At 43.2% G+C, this 24059-nt stretch overlaps 1 protein-coding gene across 1 annotated transcript in view; it reads left to right on the forward strand.

Annotated features, from left to right (window-relative positions):
* Positions 1–2483: 2483 nt before the first annotated feature.
* RAB38 (RAB38, member RAS oncogene family) overlaps positions 2484–24059 on the forward strand; it is a 51629-nt gene continuing 30053 nt past the window's right edge. Inside the window, exon 1 of the mRNA XM_059708195.1 lies at positions 2484–2750. Within this exon, the coding sequence (XP_059564178.1) occupies positions 2549–2750 (202 nt within the window). The 5' untranslated portion in view covers positions 2484–2548. The remainder of the gene's footprint in view (positions 2751–24059) is intronic.

Below are 24059 nucleotides of genomic sequence, written 5' to 3' on the forward strand. Positions count from 1 at the left end.
GGGATCGAACCCAAAACCTTGGCATATGGGAACAGTACTCTTACCGACTGAGCTACCTGGCCAGTGCAATTTTGTATTCTTTTGCTTAAAGAGTCTCCTTCCCCCTAATTTTTATAAACTTCAGGTCCCAGAAAACCTGAATCTTGGCCTGCCTGTCCCATGTAATAAATCTAAACATCTGATCATCCAACATCCTCCTGATCAGAAGAGATCAGGTGAGCCTGAGGATGACTCAGCTGAGGCCGCTGGGAAAACAGGCTGCGGCCTGTGAAAAAGTTGGGTCAGGCATAACATTTGAGGACTGGCTCACCTTATGTCTCAAACTTTCACCCCCTCCTTGTTTCTATCACCATTCCGTCCTCGCCCAGACCAGACTTGTCTTTCAGATCTACAGAACTGGGATTTTGGATCGGGCAAGATTCTTACTTTGTCGTCATCCCTGATTTTGTAGGTTCTGAGGATGGCTCAAGCACCTCAGGTTTGTGAATTGCCCTCCCTGCCAAGCAAAGCTACCGTGTTGGCCAATACGTCAGCAGGTAGGAAGAATACTTGGCTCATTTGTTAGATAGAATCTGCCTGGTGTGTCCCTGTGTGGGTGGAAACCAAGGAGCGATGACTACCTATCTCAGTATCAGTAAACACAAACCAGTGCAACTCTATACACCTTCACTGAGTGCCATTATGAACAAAGCTTCTGAGTTACCCTCTGAGAAGACAGATGATACGATATAGTGCCTGTCCACAGTGCCTATGCCAGAGAACATGGTATAAAAAGCGTGTCCCTCATTTGATAGGAATAGCAATTATCGAGCTCCTACTCTAGGCTCCACGCTGTATCATATTTTCTCTAGTCTTCTCAACAACTCGCTCAGGCAGATAGATATTAGCCTCGTTTTGTTGATATGGAAACTGAGGCTCAAAGAGCTGATGTGATTTGTGCAGGTCAGGCACCTAGGGCAGCCCTCAGCTTTTGTGGAGGGCTACATGTCAGAGGAAGACAGAAGTCAAGGGCGTTGCAAACCTTCCATTCTTGGTTTCACACAGGCCTGGGTTGAAATCCCAGTTCTGGCACTTGTGGGGCCTTGGGAAAGCGGCTCCCTGTCTTGGCTTCTTCATTTATAGACTGAACAAAATACTCCATAAGACGATTGGAAAGATGAAATGAGATAATGTGGGCATTGTTCATTTCCCCAGAACGTTCAGGCACAAAGTGACTCATTTTGGTAGAGCATGCTCATCCCCTGGATCCCCGTGCCACTTCCTCACCAACTTCAGGTTTTGACTGAACCGCCACCTTCTCGGTGAGACCTTGCCTGGCCCCCCTGTCTAAAAGGCCAACCCCACCCCAACTCTCCTGATCCCCTTCCCTACTTTATCACCAACTAATATATTAAAAATTGTACTTATTTATTTTTGTCTGTCTCCACCCACAGAAGGTGAAGTTTTTGAGACCTGGAATCTGTATTATTTCTGTATCATCCCAAGCACAAATATAGACTGGTTAAAGAATGAATGAAAACAAAACTAAACAAAAACCCCCAAACTTTTTGACACCAAAAGAATCTGGCTTTTTGAATTTGGCTTTTTCCTCACTACCTCTTTTCCCGGGGAACATTACTTTAAAAGCCTTGGTTTCCTCCTTTGTAAAGTAATGGTTTCTATTTTTAAGGCTGCTGGGATGATTAAGTGACATATGTATAAAAACTGACACATAGCAAGTGCTGAATAAATGCTGCTATTATCACTCAAAAGAATCTGACCAGTTGTTTAATGAAACTTCAATGAAACAGTCTGTCAATGAAACTCAAAGCTGAAGTGTCCAGCGGCCAACCTCAATGGTTCAGCCCAGTTGTGCTCGGGGTTGGACTATAAACAGTCGAATAGGAGTGAAACCGCTCCGTGTTCACAATCCAAGGCGGCTGTTAGGTTTGCTTCACCATTACCATCTCACCACAGAAGGAGGCTGGGGCAGCTCCAATGACTTGCCCAAGGTCACTGCCTCGAAAGCCAGGGCATGCAGGACCTGCACAAATCCTGCCTCTTGAAAGCGTATAATACACTGTCTCTTCTTCCAGGTTCTCTCTACAATGTGGGAGGGTGGCACCCGTCTTCAGCCGGGCTTGTCAGGATCATCTCCTGCCATTCACATAACTGTTTTGACACTCAGTTTTCTGGCTCGCATACATGGGAAATAAAATCCGCCCCTCACAGCTTTAAGGCCAGGATCACAGGCGCGAAAAAAACTTTGGAAACTGGGCAGCGCTGTATGCATTACCCCTGAAAGAGGCATTAACACGGAACCCCCAACTTTCCAGTCCCAGAGCTCCTCCTGCATGCACTCTTAAGGCCGTAACGAGGAGTAGAAAGGAGGATTAACCCCTGAGCCGGTCTGGGCGTTTCTCCAGGAGGCGGGAGAGGAGTCCCGCCCCCGCCCCGCCCCGCCCGCCGCCTGCCCGCCCTGCGCTCGGCTCCACGAGTCTCTCTCCCGCCCAGGCCCCGCTGCGCTCCCCGCCAGGCAGGCTCGGCACAGCACGGGCTGGCAGCCAGGATGCAGGCGGCGAACAAGGAGCACCTGTACAAGCTGCTGGTAATCGGCGACCTGGGCGTGGGCAAGACCAGCATCATTAAGCGCTACGTGCACCAGAACTTCTCCTCGCACTACCGGGCCACCATCGGCGTGGACTTCGCGCTCAAGGTGCTGCACTGGGACCCGGACACCGTGGTGCGCCTGCAGCTCTGGGACATCGCAGGTGAGAACCCGGGAAGGAGGTCAAGGGCGGGCGGGGGCGCCTCGCAGCCGGTTCCCAGCCCCCAGCAGAAGGGTGGCGGCCAAGGGGGAGAGCCAGGTCTCCGGGGGCGCTGCGCCGCCGAAAGAGACTCTTCCTGGTGGGTTGGAAAGTTGGTTTCAAAGAAAACAAAAAAGTTTCTCTCTGTCGCTGAAACTTGCAGCGCGTTCTCCGGCGCGTGGAGCTGTTGCTGTAACTCCCTCCCACGCGCGCTCCCGGGAGCCTTCTGCCCTGCGCGGCCTCTCCGGACGCAGAGGGGGACTATCTGGAGTTGCATTCAGTTCTTGGCCTCCAGCTCATTTTCCGGGCTTTGGGCTCCGGCAGTCCTGCTGGTGACGCGACCCTGAGTATCATGCCCGCCTTCCTTGGCCAACCCAGGGGAAGCCCCTAGCCTAGACCGGTTCACAGCGGGAACCCAGGGAATTCCCGGCTCCCGCTCACTTTATTCCAACTTTCTCAGTCAAGCGAGTATTAGGTTGTCTGCTTTGAGAAAGCCACAGACTTACAGAGTTACAGTATTATTTCTCTCCCCTGCACCTACACGCCATCTCTATCTCTCTGTCATCTCTCAAAAGGAGGTTGTGTAGATATTTTAGGGGCACTTTGGGCCAAGGGTTTATGACATTCACCATACGGTTTCTTGATTTTGGTCCTAAAATTTTCATTGAGAAACCTGGAAAATGAGACGTTTCCTTATAGTGTTTGAAATCAGAATTTGATTCCAAGAGTTTGTACCAGGAGTTAGGCACAGTGGAGTGTGAAGATGCAAAGTGTCTACTCCAAGAGTGAGTGCCTGGACTGAGGCTGTTTGCAACCTGGCCCCGTACAACCCCTCATTGCCGGTCCTGGCTCTGCCACTCCGTAACTTCAGACAAGTCCCTGCAGCTCAGTGCATCCCTGCTCAGTGGAAAGGGGTTGGACAATGACAGACAGCTCAGGAATCCTCCTCAGAAGTTATTTTAATTAATTAATTAAATTAATTTATTAAATCATTCTTTATTGTTGAAAGTATTACAGATGTCCCCTTTTCTCCTCCATTGACCTCCTCCAGCCCGCTCCATGCCCCAGGCCCTTACCACCCCATATATGCATGACCTCATCTGTGTCCATGGGCCATGCATATATGCATACAAGGTCCCTGGTTGGTTACTTCCCACCCACCCACCCACCCTCCCCCGACTTCCCTCTGATATACCACACTCTATTCTATGCTTCCATGTCTCTGGATCCACTCCGTTCATCAGTTTATTTTGTTACTTAGATTCCACAAATGGTGCTCAGAAAGTTTTAAGGTCCTCTGGGACTCTGGTTGAATCTCTTCAACCCCACTTCACCTCTGACTGTTTTATGGTCTGTGGCACCAAGATCCTCTTGAGGTGCTGGACTGAACTAGCTGCTTCTCGTTCAGAAAATAGGTTCATTTTAGCTGGTGCATTCAACTGGAAACACTCTATCATGGCTTGAAGCAAGAACAAATATGGAACCTTTTTGAAAGGGCATTTCTGATTCTTTGGGACTCCAGTGCCTCTTTAATCATCAGCTGCCAGGTCTTATGATAAAGTCTTACGAAACACTGCTGGCATGGAGACAGGTTCGTGCATTTAGAGTCATCTTCAGCAGCTTTCGCGGCACAGGGGTTATCAGAGACTGGAAGATGTCATCAGCCACTATCTGATTGGGCTTTTCATCCAGAAAATCCACTATGAGTCAAGCACTTTTGTTGTTGCATTTTTGTGTCTGAAAACTCTTTTGGATGAGCTGGAAGAGTCCAGGGTTCAGGTTTAGAATTAACTTCCTGTTTGAAAGAAACTGTTGCCATAATTATTTAGTGTAAGTAAGGATGTGACCCTAGCATGTTATAGAATTCCCATGGGTCTCAGTGTCCTCCCCTGGCAGGGAAGAAAGAAAGAGCCTAAATTCCAGAGTCAAGCTGCCTTTGTCTGAATCCCTTTATACCATATGTTGTGGGTGGTTTTAGGCGAGTTCTCTAACCTACTGGCCTGTTTCCTTATCTTAAATAGGCGAAATACTTTCTCCCAACCAATGAGAGGTAAGCAACTAACGAATGCTTAGCTAAAGATGCTAGACCAGGGGTGGGCAAACTTTTTGACTCGAGGGCCACAATGGGTTCTTAAACTGAACCGGAGGGCCGGAACAAAAGCATGGATAGAGTGTTTGTGTGAACTAATATAAATTCAAAGTAAACATCATTACATAAAAGGGTACGGTCTTTTTTTTTTTTTTTTTTTTTTTTTTAGTTTTATTCATTTCAAACAGGCCGGATCTGGCCCGTGGGCCGTAGTTTGCCCACGACTGTGCTAGACAGTACCTTCTATCTAGGGGAACTACAAGGATTATTGTTACAGTAGCTAGGAACATCAATGATGAGAATCATTGATCAGCGTCCTCCTGCATGCCCCCTACTGGGGATTGAGCCCACAACCCTGGGCATGTGCCCTGATCAGGAATGGAACCATGACCTCCTGGTTCATAGGTTGATGATCAACCACTGAGCCATACTGGCCAGGCATTTTTTTAAAAGCATGTATATGAATGCTAGGCAAGAAACACATGATATAAATGCGTTGATTAAATTCCAATAAATTATGTTCCTGGATTATAGTCCATATAATCTGTTCCAAAACACCATGTTTACCTTTGCCCATATTACAACATATTATCATGAGCAGTTCAACTCCCAACCTTAGAAATGCCTCCCCAGCCTTAGTTCTGGACTAAGGGTGTGTAGAGACCATAGTCACAGGAGCTGGGGTAGGTAAGAAATCTGAGAAGCCTTGGAAAGTCACTTCTACAAATACAGTGGTGTGCGTGCAGCATCTCAGTAGGCAAGCTTCTTGTCCCAGAGCTGATGTTCTACAGTAACCTGTTCTTGGCAGCCTCCATCCTTAAAGCCCTGTAGGCTGACTTAGAAGTTGGGCAACAGGCAAAGCTGGTTGGGAAAATTGGGCCATTGTGGGAAGGGATGACTGGGGCATAGCACTAACATGTTTTAGGCCTCATAAGTAGCCCTGTGAGGGATGAATTCATGAAATCCAGCCTCAGCTGCCTACCCAGACTCCAGTTAGCTAAGTATACTTTACTAGTACAGTACCTTCAAATCACAGCCTCTCTCTTCAAACATAGCAATGCTTATCTTTCTCCTTTGGCCTCAACTCTGGTGTGTACCTGGAAAGAACAGGTAGTGAAGGCTGGTGGGCCTTGCTTAGAGAGGGTTGCGGGTGTGGATGAGAGAGAGACCTGGTTTGTCCTGATGGGATGTCAGGTCAACCTGCTATCGAGGGAACCTTGGCTCAGTTACACTCTTGATATTCATTTGGTTCAATGCCAAGTGGGGTCCTATTTGTCCAACATATTCCCATAGTATCTCCCTTGTGGCCCCTTAGACTGGCCAGTCTGATCCCAAAAGACTCCAGGAAGTACCTTTCAGGGCGTGTGAACTTGGCCTTGAAACCAATGGGATAAATCCCACAAACCCCATAGGAGACTCCCAGGGATCCCACCCTAGAGGAGCAGCTGGGCCAGCTGTGGGTTCAGAAGCTCTTGCTAGAGAGAAAAATTGAGTCACTGTGCCCAAGGCTACACAGCTAATCAGTGGCAGAGCTGGAGTTGACCCAGTTCTGTCTGTCTTGCAATCAAGTCATGCTGTTTACGGTCATAGGCCTGTGAGTGCCTGGTGTACAGGTGGGCCACGGGGGTTATGCCCTCTTCCCCTCTTAAGGACTTGCTTCTTCTGTAGATGGGTTAGCTTTCCTTTGGCCTCCTATTTCTAATGGGCTTCTGGATATTATTCAGTGCCCCTGTGCAGACAGTGGCAGGAAATGGAATGAAAATGTGTTTATGAAGATTTGATTCGTAATTTTAGGTTTTATTCTTTTTAGAGATTTATCAGAAAAACAGTAAACAGAAAGTTCACACTTGAACTCTTTCTTTCCTTCTCCTCTCCAAATCTTAATGCTATTACCACTTTCAAAGAGAACTGTGCAATTTTCTCTAGAGCTCTTGACGTGCTTTGGGGCCTAGCTGTAGGGATTGGGGCAGAGGGATAGCAGCTAGCATTTCTTAAGGATTTATTCTTATAGTTGTCCACAGATGTTTAATTTTTAACTTCCCAGTAAAATAGCTCTTTAAATGGTCATGCTGGAATTTAAAAACTTGGCATTGAATCCAGCACCCAGGTTCCTAATTGCTTTGCTCTACTTCCCGCAACTTAAAAAAAGGAATACTTACACATGTTCTAAATTATAGATATTCTAAATATATAATACTTGACAGTGGGCAAGCCACAAAACGTGGCTGGACCTGAGTTGCCACATCTCTAAAATGGCGATTGTTTGATTTTTCTGTGATATCACATTTGCACTATGCTATCTCTGGCCATCTGTATCAGTTGTAATATATTCTACTATGTTCAGGGAGTGTGTGGTCACTTATTTCAACTTCTTATTCCAAGTAATTAGTGCAGGTTACTTGGCTTCTATGTCTCGGTGTCCTGTCTGTTAACTGGGGATAATAGCAAAATCTGCACCTTAGATTTGTTAAAGGAATGAAATGAATTAACTCATGTGAAGCTGTGCCTGACACAAAATAAATGCTGAATAAATGTTAGCTATTACTCTTATTTTAATTGTTATTACAAACTGCTTTCACCCACATTTTCCAGCTTGTTCTTCCCAGCATCCCTGAGGGTGTAGGCAGAGCAGGTGTGTTAAATCTGTTTTGTATTAGAGAAGATTAAGAGTCAGAAAGGCAAAGGACTTGCCCAAGGTCACATGAGCTAGCAAGTGGCCGAGAAGGACAGGAACAGCAGAAAACCCAATTGTAGATTTAACCAGTGTTGTGGGAAATGAATTAAGTTGGTAGATTATTTAGAGCACAGTTCTTCACTATGTAAACATTTCACCGCAAGACTCAATAATCAAGGCCTTTACATACTTAAAACCAGATCCAACTTATAAGAAAAACCTTTTCCTGCAGGGCAGCTCTGTACTAACTTTCCCAGCCTAGGCCGAGTGATGAGAAGCTTTGGAGGACATTACCTGTCCACCAGGCAGAGTGAGCAAGGGAGGCGGCCTGGACCTAGAGCTGGGACTCCCCACTCCGGAGGCCCTGAGATTCTGTGGGTCAGAGTGGTGTGTTGTTTTAGAGGTTATAACGCGCTTCCACGTGGGCTTGGGCTTGACCATCTTTTCAGTATCTATTTCAAAATACTGTGATTCTCCAAGGAGTTTTAGAAGAAGGATCTGAAATATCAATATAACCTAGAAATGTAGAAAGAGCTACGTTTGGAACCACTATGTCAAACACACACACACACACACACACACACACACACACGCACACGCACATCTAATTGGGGCTGCTCTCCGCTGAGCAGTTTACTGCCTGGCTAATGGCAGATTTTCTAATTACCATATAGACCAGCCATGGGCAAACTACCCATTTGAAATGAATAAAACTAAAAAAAAAAAAAAAAAGACCGTACCCTTTTATGTAATGATGTTTACTTTGAATTTATATTAGTTCACACAAACACTCCATCCATGCTTTTGTTCTGGCCCTCCGGTCCAGTTTAAAAACCCATTGTGGCCCTCGAGTCAAAAAGTTTGCCCACCCCTGGTATAGACTAAAAGGCTCTGTGCTTACAGGTGGATAATATGTACACTGAGCAAAAGGGTGAACTTTCAAAGTAGGGGCAGGGATGTGTGTGAAAGCACCGCAGGGCTTCTTGCAGGACAGTCATTAGAACACATGAGTACTGGGCACGTGGGACTTGTCCCCTCATCTAGAACTTAGAGAACTAGTTCAGACAGGAGAGCACATAGCAGACGGACCAAGGAAAGCTAAGTCCTTTGACGGAAGGAGGGCATGGAGAGGAGCAACTCTTATGTGTGTGGTTGTTTTCTTCAGCAGATTTGTATATTAAATGCCTGGTCATGTGTGCTGCGTGAGGGGAAAACAAAGTAGGATAAAGAATGGATTCCTGGCTTCAAAAAGTTCACAGTTTTAGTGGCCATGATGGCCCAAAGCAAGTCACTGTAATTGTGAGTGAAGGGTATCGATACAGGTAACTCCAAAATACTCTGGTGGGACACAGAGGGTTCTGGCCACTCCACACCCAGCCAAGTCTCTGAGATTAAACCTGAGTAGGCAGGACAAGCTCTAACTCAGCGGTTCTCAACCTGTGGGTCGCGACTCCTTTGGCGACCAAACGACCCTTTCACAAGGGTCGCCTAAGACCATCCTGCATATCAGATATTTACATTACGATTCATAACAGTAGCAACATTACAGTTATGAAGTAGCAACAAAAATAATTTTATGGTTGGGTCACAACATGAGGAACTATATTTAAAGGGCCAGAAGGTTGAGAATCACTGCTCTAACTAGTCTGATATTTCCTGTGCTTGTACCTAGCACTGGTTACTCCCTGTGACTGACTTCAGGCTGGACAGCTTGAGACAGAACTTCATTCTCTGGCCCTCTCTAATTCTGTCTCCTTCTCTTGAGGCTCTCATGCATTCTCATGGCTTTAAACACTATGCTGACAGCTCCAGAACTGTGCATCTGACCTTGACTTCTTATGAGCTCCAGACATATAGTTCTGTCTTCCTGTTGGACATCTTTTTTTATGATACCTCATTTATCTTGCAAGATCAATATGTCAATAGCAAGGTTGCATTTAAAAACAGGATTTGAGTTCTATTAATAAAGTAATATATGCTCAACGTAGCAAAATTGGAAAGTACAAAAGGATGCAACAACAAAGGAATACAAATAGACAATATCCACAATCACCCCTCTTAAGGATAAATAGTAAAGGGTGCTATTTGTAAGTCTAAACTAGACATTTTTAGCTTAGACTAAACCACACACCCTGGACTTTCTACTTTGTGTTAACTATACTTCTTTCTCCCACTCACTAGACTTGAAACCTTTGCCATCTTTTCTCCTTCTTCTTTGACCTGCACACACCATGAATCTCCAGATCAGACAGTGATTATGCCTCTTCTGCCACTCACTGCCCTGGCCTGGGGACAGCACCAGCCAATCCTGAACTGTTCTGCTGGCATACCACCTGGCTCCTGCTCTTACATGTACCAAGGTTAAGTTTATCTTCCCAGGACATCACTGTGGTGGCTATGCATTGCCTATAGATTATATACATCATGATGAGAAGAATTAAAGTGGTGGGGATGAGGGTGCTGGGAGGGCTGGAGATTAGAAGGAGAACAGATTCTAAGTCATGGAGCTATTGAGGGAGGAGTGTGTGGGGTGCTAGCAAGTAAGAGGTGACTGGAGTCCTTGAGGCCTGGCCATGACAAAAGGAAACCCAGCATCTGTCTCACTGTGGCCCTGTTGTCAGAAACATAGTTACTCTCAGGACAGGCAAAGTGGCACTGAAATCATTTTTCTTTTTGTTTTACTGCATTTTATTAAAATAGTAGTTTTAAAACTTGAGGATTTGAGAGGTATAACGTCTTGCCTGAGAAAAACGTTTTCATTCACTTGAAAAGCAGAGGAATTTGGGTGTGTGTGTGAAATGGATAAATTTTTGCTTTTATGGAATCTGAGTCTAATGGGGCATAAAGATATTATAAGCTAATCATGGAGATGATTGCTTAATCACTGTTTTTGATGAGTTCTCTGAATGGGAAGTATCAGGTGTTAAAAAGGAAGCAAAAAATGGGGCTTACCCTCGGCATGGGGTGGAAGTGAGGAGACATAGTGAGAACTGTGGGTAAGCTGGCATCGCTACAGATTACAGTGTGTGAGGAGGAGGTGGTGAGATAGAAACAGCAAATTAGGAAGGAAGGTATATGCTAAACTCAAGGTGAAGAGCGATAATTCCTTGCATTTATCAATTTGCCATAGCAATCTTTGTAGTTTTAACACCACAATTATGCTGGAAACTAGGTCTTACTATTTCCAGTTTTATCAGTGAGGAAACTGGGCCAAATGTAAGTAGAACATGATGCCTGGTCCATAGTAGTTGCTCAATAAAAGCTGTTTGGTATTAAGCAACTCCTGGGGTTGACATTAGAGTCATCACTTGCCTGAAAGCATTTGTTGAGGCTGGTTGTCCTGTGGTAGGCTTAGAGCCCTCCCCCCACCCCGCTTTTCTGATGATTAGCTTTGGGGAATCCTGCAAAGCTTTCCAACCATGGAAAACCCTTTTTATTTCTTTCACTCAGTTTGACTCTGAGATGGACATTCTCCGAGGAATATGGTGGCCCCAGTGCTCCTGGGCTGGAAATCAGGTTTATTGTGTCAAGGGAGGATTCTGATCTTCGACTTGGGTGTACTAGAGTCGTCTTTCTCAACTTGACAGGGTCATGTCGTGACGCTAGCCTGGGGTTCCAAACTACTAAGTTCCACTAATTTTTTTCAGCTGTTTAAGAATTTGGTTAAAGGTTATATGATCATACATTACTCTTTAACACAGACAATAGTGTGGTGAAGGTCTGGGAGGGGTGGGTGCAGAGTGGAGGGGGGTCAGTGGGAAAAACACACACAAAGGGGACATTGGTAATACTTTCAACAATAAAGATACATGAAAAAAAATAAATTTCTCTTTGAAAATAACTCAGGTTTTAACTCTCCCTCTTTCTTCATGCCCTTCCATTTCCAACTGTCAAATTCTGTCTTTTCTACCGTGAAAAATAACTCTTGTTCCTCCTTTCAGTAGCCATGTCTTCTTCACAACCCACCTGAACTGCTGTAGCAGCTTCCTAATAGCCATCCCTACCTCAAGCTTCCCCACCCACCAGTCTGTGATCCACAGAGGTGAGTCTTCTCAGCATGGGGCCGTTCTCCTGTTAGATATTCTCTGTTGGCTTCCTTCAGTGGATCCCCCTCACCTTCAGAATCCCACCTCCTTCAGAAAATCTCTATTGAGCCCATGTGACTGGGAGACACTGTTTCTCTGCTCCCATAATATCCCAGCCTTACCCCAGATTAGAGGTCCTCTACTACTGCATTGGAATGTCATTTCCTTCCAAACTGTAACCTAGGACCTGGCATAGTACTTGGTACTTAGTAAGTGCTCAATGAGTATTTATTCAGTATGAAGTTTTTCAGTCAACTCTTTCATCACTGCTTTTATTCTAAGGTATATCAGTTGCGTAATTTTTTTTTTCTATAAAACAAAATAAACTTAATTTTGTTCATGCTTAATTCATAATTTTATGAACAATAACATATAAAAGTGCATACATTTTGGAATCCATATATATGGTAAGCTCTTTTCTTAAGGGGGCATTCTATTTTATTTTTTCACCATAAAAACTGGGGAGTGGCTCTAGCCAGTGGATAGTGTTGGCCTGCGGACTGAAGGGTCCCTGGTTACAGGCTCGATCCCCAGCCTTGGTTGGGGTGCATATGGGAGGCAACCAATCTATGTATGTCTTTCACATTGATGTTTCTCTCTCTGTGTCTCTGCCCTTTGCTTCCACTCTCTCTAAAAAAACCAATGGGAAAATATCCTTGGGTAAGGATTAACAAAAACTAGGGAGTGACTTGAAAGACCATTCTTTTAAAAAAAATATGTATATTTTTATTTATTTTAGAAAGGAAGAGAGGAGAGAGAGAGAGAGAAACATCAATGATGAGAGAGAATCATTGATGGGCTGCCTCCTGCATGCCTCCTACTGGGGATCAAGCCTGCAACCCAGGCATGTGTTCTGACCAGGAATTGAACCATGACCTCCTGGTTCATAGGTGGATGCTCAACCACTGAGCCTCACTAGCTGGGCTAAAGACCATTCTTAAAAACTGTGCTTCCTCATTTGAGAAAGTCTTCATAATTTGAAGTGAAATGTGAGTCATTTGGAGGTAAAATGACAAAATTTTATGATTTTTGGAGATAGTAGATAAAGTAATGACTTAATGAAAGATCATTTTCACAGAGTTAAAATCTTGAGGGCCCAACAAACCAAATCCTTTATTTTACAGACGAGGAAGCTATGATTTGAAAGGGCAGGAGTCACATTAGTTTCTCAGGCTCATGGAGAGTTAATGGTAGAACGGGAACCAGTATGTAGGCTCCTGTGATTTATTAATGATGAGATTTGAATAATTAAAAACTATTTTTTAACACCAGACATTTTGGTGTTTTAAGTACTGGGGCACACAAATAATTGAGTTTGGTAGCCACCCCGCCCTGTAGGAGTTCATGCAGTGAAGAAGAGAGGATGATGGTACGGCACTGAGGCCACCCAGAGGCACCCACAGTCTGGCCACACGGGACATTCCTAATATAATTTCCTCCCACCCTCCATCATGAGGCTTAACATCTGGCCATTTGAACTCCTTGCTATTCCTTATTCACACCCCATGGTATTATCTCTGTGCCTTTGTTCCTGCTCTTCTTGCGGGTTCACATGTGAGCCCCTCCCTTTATTTCCATGTATCTAATTCCTACCTGATGTTTAAGACAATTCTGAAAGGGCAACTCCTCTACAGAGACTTCCCTAATTTTCTCATTCCAGTGGTAACTTCTTCCTCCCCTGAGACACATGCAACTTTTTAAATTCCCTTCTAGCCCTTCCCCCCTTAGCAATCAACATATTACATTATTTTGCACTTCTCTAAATATCTTTCTTTTTTAGCAGACTTCATTATATAATTTAATGAATGACTGTGGAGTCAGCAAAGAAGAAAAAGGGAAAACACCATGTAGGAGGAGACCAAGCCAGGGCAAGTTTTGAAAGCGAAAGGAAAACAGTTTAAGAAGAGGATAGTCCTGGCTCGGTGGCTTAGTTGGAGCCTTGTCCCATACCCCAAATGGTTGCGGGTTTGATTCTCAGTCAGGGTCCATACCTATTTGGGTTCAATCCCTGGTTGGGGAGACAGCCGATCAATGTTTTTCTCTCTCCCTTCCTCTTTCTCTAAAAATCAATAAAAATATATCCTCCAGCGAGGATTAAAAAATAAAGAAGAAGAAGAGGATAGGCAATCATTGCAAATGTCTGAAGGAAATCACTTTCTGCTCTGTCTCTTCTTTGTGCAGTCTGTGTTATCCTGATACATTATTTAACCTTTCTTCCCCATCAGCCTTGTCTAAATCTTCTTTCTCAAGACGAGGGGTGAAAAGATTTAGCTTCTTGTGTCATGTAAAATCTCAGCTTCGCTTTCTGAAAATGGTTACATTAGCTCCCTGGTTTAATGGTGACAGAGGAATTATCTACAGTGTCAGGGATTCAAACAAATTTTGATCGAATGTGTAAAGTGAAATTTAGAACAAATTAATTTAAATTACTTGTTGGGAGGACTGTTCTTCCTTCCCTACAATGGCATAAATAGCCAACGTGTATTGGGTGTCAGGCATGGCGCTATGCATTTTTATGTATTATTTCTTTTTGTTTTTAATATATTTTATTGATTTTTTACAGAGAGGAAGGGAGAGAGATAGAGAGCTAGAAACATCGATGAGAGAGAAACATTGATCAGCTGCCTCCTGCACATCTCCCACTGGGGATGTGCCCGCAACCCAGGTACATGCCCTTGACCGGAATCGAACCCGGGACCCTTGAGTCCGCAGGCCGACGCTCTATCCACTGAGCCAAACCGGTTTCGGCGTATTATTCCATTTATTATGCACAGTGAGCTTGTCATAGAGACAAGAGAACTGGGTTTAGACAGACTAGATTAGAAAACATAAACAAGCAAAAAAATGCATAAAACTTTTAAATGACACAGTAAGTGATAGTGCTGAGATATAAACTGAGACTTGTCTATTTATAAATCCCATTTTCTGACCTAACTGGTTTGGCTCAGTGGATAGAGCGTTGGCCTGAGGACTGGAGGGTCCTGGGCTTGATTCTGGTCAAGGTCATGTACCTAGGTTTCGGGCTTGATCCCTGGCCCTGGCAGGGGAACGTGCATCAGGCAACCAATTGATGTGTCTCTCTCACATCTCCCTCCCTTCCACTCTAAAAATCAATGGAAAAATATCCCCAGGTGAGGACTAACAACAAGAACAACAACAACAACAAATTCTCAAGTGAGGATTAACAAAAATAAATAAATAGATAATAAAAATAAATAAATCCCATTTTCTAACCACTCTATTCTAATATTTCCTAGTGGGTGATATAACAATGCAATAGTTTTCACAAGTGATAAATTGTTTAAGTTGCATTTAGAAGATACACATTATTTATTTTAAAGCAATAACTTATTATGTCTTTGAACCTTTTCACTTTTGGGTAGAGCTAAGACTTGAATCCGCTGTATTTTTTGCACACAGCACTGCTATGGGCATGTAGTGGTTTGACTTAATAACAACCATCTTAAATACTACTTTCAGGAATTCACAGTGACAGAGGGACACAAGTCTCTAGTTTGAGTATTAAAGATAAGAATAGCTATGATGCTTGATGGTATTGGAATAAAAATTGTCTTATACGGAAGAGTGTGGTATGCATATTTTTATTTTAAAGAAAACAATACTTTAAACTAGACATCACCACTCTCACTTCCTGCCTTTCATTTATCTTCACATGACTTTTGTTTGTTATTTCGCAAACTGTGAAAACCCAGTTTCAAGACAGTATGATCACATGAAAAGAAATGTAGCTTGATCTAATGTTAAAATTGTGAATTACCTCAAGTTTGTAGTTCCTGAGATTTTTGATTGATCTTAAGAACCACTGTGCACCCCAGAGTACCGTGGCTTACATTTGGGGAATTTTTGCTCTAGAGGAACCTGGAAATTCTTTAAGAATGACACTCTGGCCCTAACCAGTTTGGATCAGTGGATAGAGCATCGGCCTGCGGACTGAAGGGTCCCAGGTTCAATTCCGGTCAAGGTCATGTACCTTGGTTTCGGGCACATCCCCAGTAGGGGGTGTGCAGGAGGCAGCTGATCGATGTTTCTCTTTCATCGATGTTTCTAACTCTCTATCCCTCTCTCTCTTCCTCTCTGTAAAAAAAATTAATAAAATATATTTTTTAAAAAAAAGAATGACACTGGCCCTGGCTAGGTAGCTGGTTAGTGTCACCTGATATGTCAAGCTTATGGGTTCGATCCTCATCAGGGCACATACAAGAATCAACCAATGAATGCATAAATAAGTGGAACAACAAAAATCGATGTTTCTTCTCTCTGTCTCTTTTCTTTCTTTCTCTCTCTAAAATTAATTTAAAAAAGTTTTTTTAAAAGGATGAAACCCTTAGAGCCCAGGGCCTCTTTTAGTTACTTATAAAAGTATCTTTCAAGCTTACTTAGAGGTTATGTCTCAAATGCTAAATTATTCAGAATTAGCTCCCCCCTCCACGCCCCCTGCCAATACATTTGGGCTTAGAGTTCAGATATTTTTAGGTAGTTTGGTACGTATTTGTTTAGACTTTAATTAGTTTAATTGAAAATATAAGATGCTGATTTTTCTATATTGATTTATGTCAACCTCTTCTGTGGGTTGGTTTTATTCTCCCCACCCCAAAATCCAACATTGGTTATGACATTACAATATGATCTTATTTCTCCATCCAAGTTAGTTATTTCATTTAAACTGAGTAACATTGAACCCCAATCGAAATAAATTCTGATAAAAATCTCATGGGATACTGGGATGCTCATTTTCACACACACACACACACACACACACACACACACACACACTGCCTTAAATTTAAATATAAATTCAGAATTTAATGAAAATGCAGGGTGGGGCAAAAGTAGGCTTACAGTTGTGAGTATGTGAAACAGAGTTTATTTTTGTATTATTAATTACTAGAGTCCTGGTACACAAAATTCATGCATGGATGAAGGGGGTCCCTCAGCCCAGCCTCCACCCTCTCCAATCTGGGACCCCTCGGACATCCCTCTTGCAATCTGGGACTGCTGGCTCCTAACCACTCACCTGCCTGCCTGCCTGATTGCCCCTAACCACTCTGCCTGGTGGCCTGATCACCCCTAACTGCCCTCCCCTGCTGGCCTGATCACTCCTAACTGCCCTCCCCTGCCAGTCTGATTGCCCCTAACTGCAGTCCCCTGTCAGCCTGATCTCCCCTAACTGTTCCCTTGCCAGCCTGATTGCCCCTAACTGACCTCCCCTGCTGGCCTGATCACTCCTAACTGCCCTCCCCTGCCAGTCTGATTGCCCCTAACTGCAATCCCCTGTCAGCCTGATCTCCCCTAACTGCTCCCTTGCCAGCCTGATCACCCCTAACTGACCTCCCCTGCTGGCCTGATCACTCCTAACTGCCCTCTCCTGCCAGCCTGATTGCCCCTAACTGCATCTGCCTCAGCCCTCGCCATTGTGGTTTTGTCTGGAAGGAGGACTGGACAACCGGAAGATGTCCGGTCTATCTGGTCTAATTAGCATATTACCCTTATATTAGTATAGATTGTATTATTTTCTATATGAACAACTGTAAACCTACTTTTCCCCCACCCTGTATTTTTTAAATTTAACTTAAAAAACAGATCACTATAATCTATCCATCCTTCCTTTCTATAATGCTATTATTTATGGATATCTAAGAAACCAATTGTTACTTTTTGTCATCTTATTCTTTTGCACACATTACCTTAATTCAGTACACTGTATCTAGATTTACCTTCTTGTTGAATAGAGGTAAGATGTGCCTATGAGGGATGATAGCCAGTTGTAAGATGAAACGAGAACCATTGTTCATGGGGGAACTAAAGAAATTGCATAAAGAGCTTGGGTGGTTCTGAATTGGGGACAGATTTTTTTCAGAGTGGATCTTAAGAAGGAGCAAGTAAGGCATAGAAAGTAAATGAGTTGCATCAGAGATCTTGATTTATTCAATTCATTCCTCTCCCTGCTGGGGTTCCCTCTCCCAAAAAATAATCAATATTAAAAATTGTTGCTTCATTCTATAAAGAGTACTTGTATCACCAGTTCCATCCTATTGCGCCGCAAGTCCTTCCTGAGCATAAACTAAGAGCCTCTCAGAGTGCGTGTGCTATGGAGACAGTGACTGAGTGACGCATTGTGGGCTCAAGGAATCTGCAGTGTAACTGGAGACACAGGCTACAGAGGCGTACAGCACATCAGAAGCAGTGCAGGGCAGGGCAGGGCGAGCAGGTGATCCATGGCAGACCTGTGTGCATACAGAGGAGGAAAGTGTTGAGTATGGGGCCAAGTAGTCAGGACAGGCTGCCAGAATGTAGGGTTTGGTACAACCTTGAAGAAGAGGTAGAATTTAGGTAGAGAATAAGGGAGAGGTATGTTCCAATGGGAGTAGCGGTGCCATGGAATGAGTGGGCATGAAATCAGGAAGCAGGACTTAACAGAGCCTAGCAAGGCATAGTTTTGGGCAGTATCCTGATTTTAGTTTGAGAAGTATCCTTGACCTTGTAGATCAAGGTGTGTAACCTTGAAAATTCAATAGGAGTCCAGAGGGTAAAATAAAGGAACTATTTCTCTACTCGGCAAATGCTTACTTGTTTTCTTTTTGAAAGCTTCTGTTCTCAATACTAGACCCACCCAAGCTACTACTCTCTATTTTCCTAGGAAGCGCGAGCAAAGCTTCCCCCAAATCCTGGCTTCCATTTTGTTCCTCCACAAAATTCCACGTACAGCTGGATGATGTACTAGAACAAGGCTAAGTGTGTTAAGGAGTGTTTTGATGCAAAGAAACAAACATGGGATTCTAGGTAACCCTTTATAAGAGCCTTATGATAATAAAAATGAATCCGTATACATAATATACATTTCATTGAATACGAAATACTTTTTGTTAGACTTATTTTTCTAAAGTTGATATACATACACAAATTTAAAACAGTGTTTTTATGGTACATTACAAGGCAAAAGGAATAGCATCTCAGCAATTTTTTTTTCTTTATAATTGGGTGTTGTTACTAATCAGATCAAATGAACTAATACCTAAAGAATAGTCATATGATGTAGACCCTGCATTTCTGAATGTTCTGAGTTTTCAAGATGTTGCAGTATCTGTTTTATTAGAGGTCTCCCAATTTATAACTGTCGGGAAATAGGTTGAATTGCTCATGTGGGTCATATATGTTAGCAGCCCAGCCTTTGATTTTTTGGCATCGGCTGGAGGCATGAGTGCATCCCTGAAAGTGTTTAATTAGGGAAATGATAGGGTGAAAACAGGGCTTTGAAAGAGGCAGAGATGTACAGAAGTTAAAGTACAAGTTAAATTTCATCTCTGACCACTCCTGGAACTTCAGCCTGGAATATACAACTGCCTACTCAACATACCTGCCAACAGACATCTCATATTAACATGTCAGAATCTCAAAGGACTTCCGCAAAACCTTTACCTCCACAAGTCAACAAATGACAACTCCACACTTTCAATAATTTAGGCCAAGAGTCTGGGAATCGTGCTTGAATCCTATTACAATCTGCGTCCCATTTGTCATCTCTGTTTCCAAATATATCTAGAAACAACCCATCTTTACCACCTTCACCACTACCACTTTGGTCCGGAGTATTATCTCTTTCCTGGATTATCATCTCCCCACTTCCAGCAAATCATTCCTCAGTGCAGCGCTTGCCAACTGGTGGTCCGCGGACCACTGGTGGTCCATGAGGTCTGAAAGGTCGGCGACCGCTGCCTCAGTGGAGCAGCAGCCTTTACCATGTTCTTCTATCAGTTCATGTTTCTCATCTGCTCACAATCCTTCAGTGCCTTCCTCTCATCCAGTATAAAAGGCTGCATCTGCACAACATCCCTAACTGTCTGCAATCTGGTCCCTGTAATCTGCCTCATGGCACACCCAGCCGGCAGTCTCCTTCCTGTTGTCCAAACACTTGCCAGAACATTTGTGTCTCTGCATCTTTGTCTTGCTGTTCTCTCTGTCTAAAACCCTCTTCCCCTAAAGATCCTTGTGGCTGGCTCCTTTACCTCTTTTTGGTTTTTATTCAGATGATACTTCTCAGCGAGTCGTCGTCACTATCCATGCAGCTTAACATTGCCCTCCCACCCACGTACCCATTTCTTCTCTCCTGCTTAATTCCTCTCCATAGCACTTTTCACCAGAGAATGGAGTATACATGTATCTTACTTAGTTTTTTGTTTACTCTTATCTTTTCACTAGGATATGGGCTTCATAAGAGCAAAGATTTTCAATTGTTTTTTTTTTCTAGTTGCTAGGACAGGGCTTGGAAAATAATAAGCATTCAAAATCTGTTGCTAAGTGAAGGGATGAGATGAGATAGTCCTAACTGAAGTGATTTTAGTGGGACTGGAAAGAAAGTGATGAATGCAAGAGACATGACAGAGAATGACTTAGAGACTTGTTAAACCTGCCAGTAATCTACGGGGAGGGGATCAAGAATTACAGGTTATTTCTTCACTCAGCAGGGAGGCTGAATTGAACTCTTCCTGTATACAGAGGCAGTGTTTGTCATGGGGGCTGCAGAAACTTGGTTCTGGCGGCGAGTGATGTTGTAGGGAAAGATCACACAAGGTTCATTTCTGGATATAACCTTAGGTGACTTGGACAAATTGCAATTGATTGACATTTTTCTGTCAATGGATTGGTGGAGCCAAGAAGGAAAGAGAGAAGATGAAAGAGTTTCAGAATCATTGCCAGAGAGTCAGACGGGCTCTTAAAAATGAGAGACCTTCCTCACCAGGATGTTGGCCGACTCTGATTCTTGTCTGTGGGGTTCCCTGAGCCTTCAAAACCAGTTGAAGCCATTATACATTGTCACCATTTGACAATTCTATCAATTGGGTAGTTCGCCCCCACCCCCCGCCCAGATCCTTGTGCAAAATCCATGTTTACTTTTGCTTTTATGTTCCTGCTTTTCATACTATTGCTCCCTAGAAATAAAGACCATCTCTGTGGCACTTTTAGTTTTATTGATTGTGTCATGACCCCAAAAATATATATTCTTTGTAATAGAGTTAATTGATTCCAAGGAATTATTTCTTAAGATGATAGTGATTATGAAAACATGACATTCTGGTCTGAAACTTGTTGCAACAGATATGCACCAACCTGTGTAAGAATAATGTTAGTTTTCTCCATCTATTGATTACTTATGGGAAATTCATGTGGAATGTAGAGTAAGTGCATTCCTCTGCAGCACTAATTCATGAATACATGATAAATGTTGTGTGCTAGAGGAAGAAGGAATCTTAATTTCTGTTAATTTGTTTCTTAGTATCTTGAGCTCTTACTATATCCAAAAAGTGAAGAACTAGCCTTGGATTTACATTAAAACTGATCAACCTGCTCTCCAGGTTTTTACGATGTTGGAGACAGAAGCTTGAATACAGAGCATGATAAGTGTGAATGGTATCAGACAAAGGAAATGCTGTGGAGGTCTGAGAAAGGGGGCACTAGTTCCAGCAGGCAGGACAGGGAAGGTTGCAGAAATGTGTGGCATTTCAGGGCACAATTGAACAGTGAGAGGAGAGACGGGATGGAATTTAGGCTTTGGGAACAGAGATGCAAAAAAACAAACAAACAAAAAAAAACCCACACAAAAAACAAGACATCCAGGAGTGATGCAGGATGTGTTTTCGGAAGCACAGTCGTCCAGTGTGGTTTGGCCTTGGAGCACTTTGAAGGAAGTGGCAGGAGAGGAGTTTGGAAAGGCGGTTGGAGCCAAAGATTCCTTCTGTTTAGTGTCAAAAAAGGTGTCTGTTTTTGAAGCGTGAGAGAGAGCCATTGAAGAGCTATAATAGCAGAGCACAATGATGATATTTGTATTTTGAAAGTAGATTCTGGTAGAAATAGAGTTTTAAGACTTCCCCCAGGGAGTACTTAAAAACAGATTTCTGGACCCCACACAAAGTCAGCATAGTAAGATGGAGGGTGGCCCAGGAATGGGTATTCTATAAATAGCTCAGATGATTTCCTTTTTGAAAAATATATTGTTTTGAGAGAGAGAAGGAGAGAGGGAGAGATAGAAACATTGAGAAACATCATCTATCAGCTGCCTCCTGCGTGCTCCCGGTGAGCCAGCAACCCGTGCCTGTGCCCCAACTGGGACTCCAATTGTGACCTCTTGGTTCCTAGGTGGATGCTCAACCACTGAACCATACCAGCTAGGTGATCATTTCCCTTTTTCCCCCAGCTTTATTGAGATATAATTGACATAAAACATTGTGTAAATTTAGGGTCTACAGTGTGATGGTTTGATATACTTGTATGTTGTGGAATGATTACCACAGTAGAGTTAACACCTCCATTACCTCACACACTTACCATTTTTGGTATGTGTGGTGAGAGCATTTAAGATTTACCCTGTTATCAATTTTCAAGTTTATAATACAGTAGTGTTAACTATAGTCACCATGCTGTACATTAGATCCCCAGAACTTATTCATCTTATAACTGGAAGTTTATACCATTTGACCAACATCTCCCTATCTCCCCCCCTCAGCACCCGGCAAACACCATTCTAGTCCCTGTTTCTATGAGTTTGGCTTTTCAGGTTCACCATGTAAGAGATCATACAGCGTTTTTCTTTCTCTGTTTGACTTATTTTCCTAGCATACTACTCTCTATTCTGGTGTGTGTGTGTGTGTGTACACACTCCACCTTCTTTATCCATTCATCTTTTGATGGGTGTGCAGATATCTCTTCAAGGTAGTGGTTTCATTTCCTTTGGCTATACACCCAGCAGGTGATTTCTTCTGCTGCATGGCAACTGTTTGAAACCTGTTTTTGTCTTTATATTTTCTATTATTTAAAAAATATTTTTATTGATTTCAGAGAGGAAGGGGGAGAGATAGAAACATCAATGATGAGAGAGAATTGTCGATTGGCTGCCTCCTGCATGCCCCACACTGGGGATTGAGCCTGCAACCCGGACCTGTGCCCTGACCGGAAATTGAACCCGTCACCTCTTGGTGCATGGTTGATGCTCAAGTACTGGGCCACACTTGCCGGACAAGGGTGATTTTTTAACTATGGTCTTTTTTGTTTGTTTGTTTTAACAGTAAATTACCTGTGATAAACTCATCAGGTCTCTACTTTTCCCATATGTAGGCACTCACTAGAAATCACATGGTTCTCATTCTTTTAATAAGAAACAGCAGAGAGGGCTGTCAGCTGACAGGATAGGCAGGGTGAAATGTGCGCCAGAAATGCCCTGGTCTGAATGTGACCTCTTGCTGGAACGCCAAAAATACAAACGTCCCAAGCCTGTTGGCCCAGTGACCCCAATAAACAAAGGTCTTTTTTTTCTAGAAACAAACTTTTTTATTTCTTGTTTCTCATCACACACGCACACACACACTCACAAACTCAAACACATTTTCTTTTTGGAATTCCTATGAATGTGTTAAACCTATGTGTATTGCTCTAATGCACAGTCTTGAAAATTACCTTTTGCCACATATTTGAAATGTAAACTCTTTCTTTTGGAGGGCAGCCTTCTTCTGGACAAGTAGATTATTGAATAACCCATGACTTTGCCCTTCATCTGAATAGTTCCCTGAAAGGGATCATAAGACATCCTTCCAAAGCCTAGAGGCCTTCCGAGCCCTGAGTGATCACAGAGGGTTCCCCCCCACCCCCCACCGAATCCCTGAAAGGTCACGGCCACCCTGAATGGTATCAAAGGAAATCACTCTTTTGCATCAGAAACCAAAAAAGAAAAAAGAAATGTAAAACTAATTTGGGGAAACGGAGAGTTTACCTGTGAGTTGTGTGTCCTATGAAGAGTATTATACCCCTCTCTTTCATTGACTGGATGACTGTGAAAATACCATTAAAACTGCTTCTGTGGTATAACCTCCATAAGAAATGTTTTAGAGTCATCGTGCTTGGCTCTGACAAATGCTCCGAGCACATAGGCTTCCACACCAGGATGGGAACCATTGACCTTCATCCATTTCCACTAAGTGCTTGTGGTTTATGGATCATTTTCCCTTACAATCCACAGTGCAAGTGCCAATATGAACATAGCAGCCTCCAAGAGAGTGTGGTAGCTTGAGTGCAAACTGATCATCACAAAACCTGGAGCTCCAAGTTCAATGTAAAGTGTTCTCAGAGGTGTGCTGACCTGTATGTTTCTAGGTACATGCCAGGTTCAGCATTTTCTTCTAAGATGAGATGGCTCATTGAATACATACCTACCTTTGTTTTAATTTATTTAACTTTGTAAGACTCTGAAAATAAATTCTCAAGACAGAATAAAAGGCCTTTGTCTGATCATACACTTCTTGGATTTTTTTGTTCGGAAAATATAAACCCAGTTTTCATTAGCTGTCTTTAGCAACTACTAGTGGACAGAGTGACAAACAGTGGGATTTTGTTCTCTTTGGTTAATCAGCTGAAATACC

This window comes from Myotis daubentonii, chromosome 9 (assembly GCF_963259705.1).
Source record: "Myotis daubentonii chromosome 9, mMyoDau2.1, whole genome shotgun sequence".
Lineage (NCBI taxonomy): Eukaryota > Metazoa > Chordata > Mammalia > Chiroptera > Vespertilionidae > Myotis > Myotis daubentonii.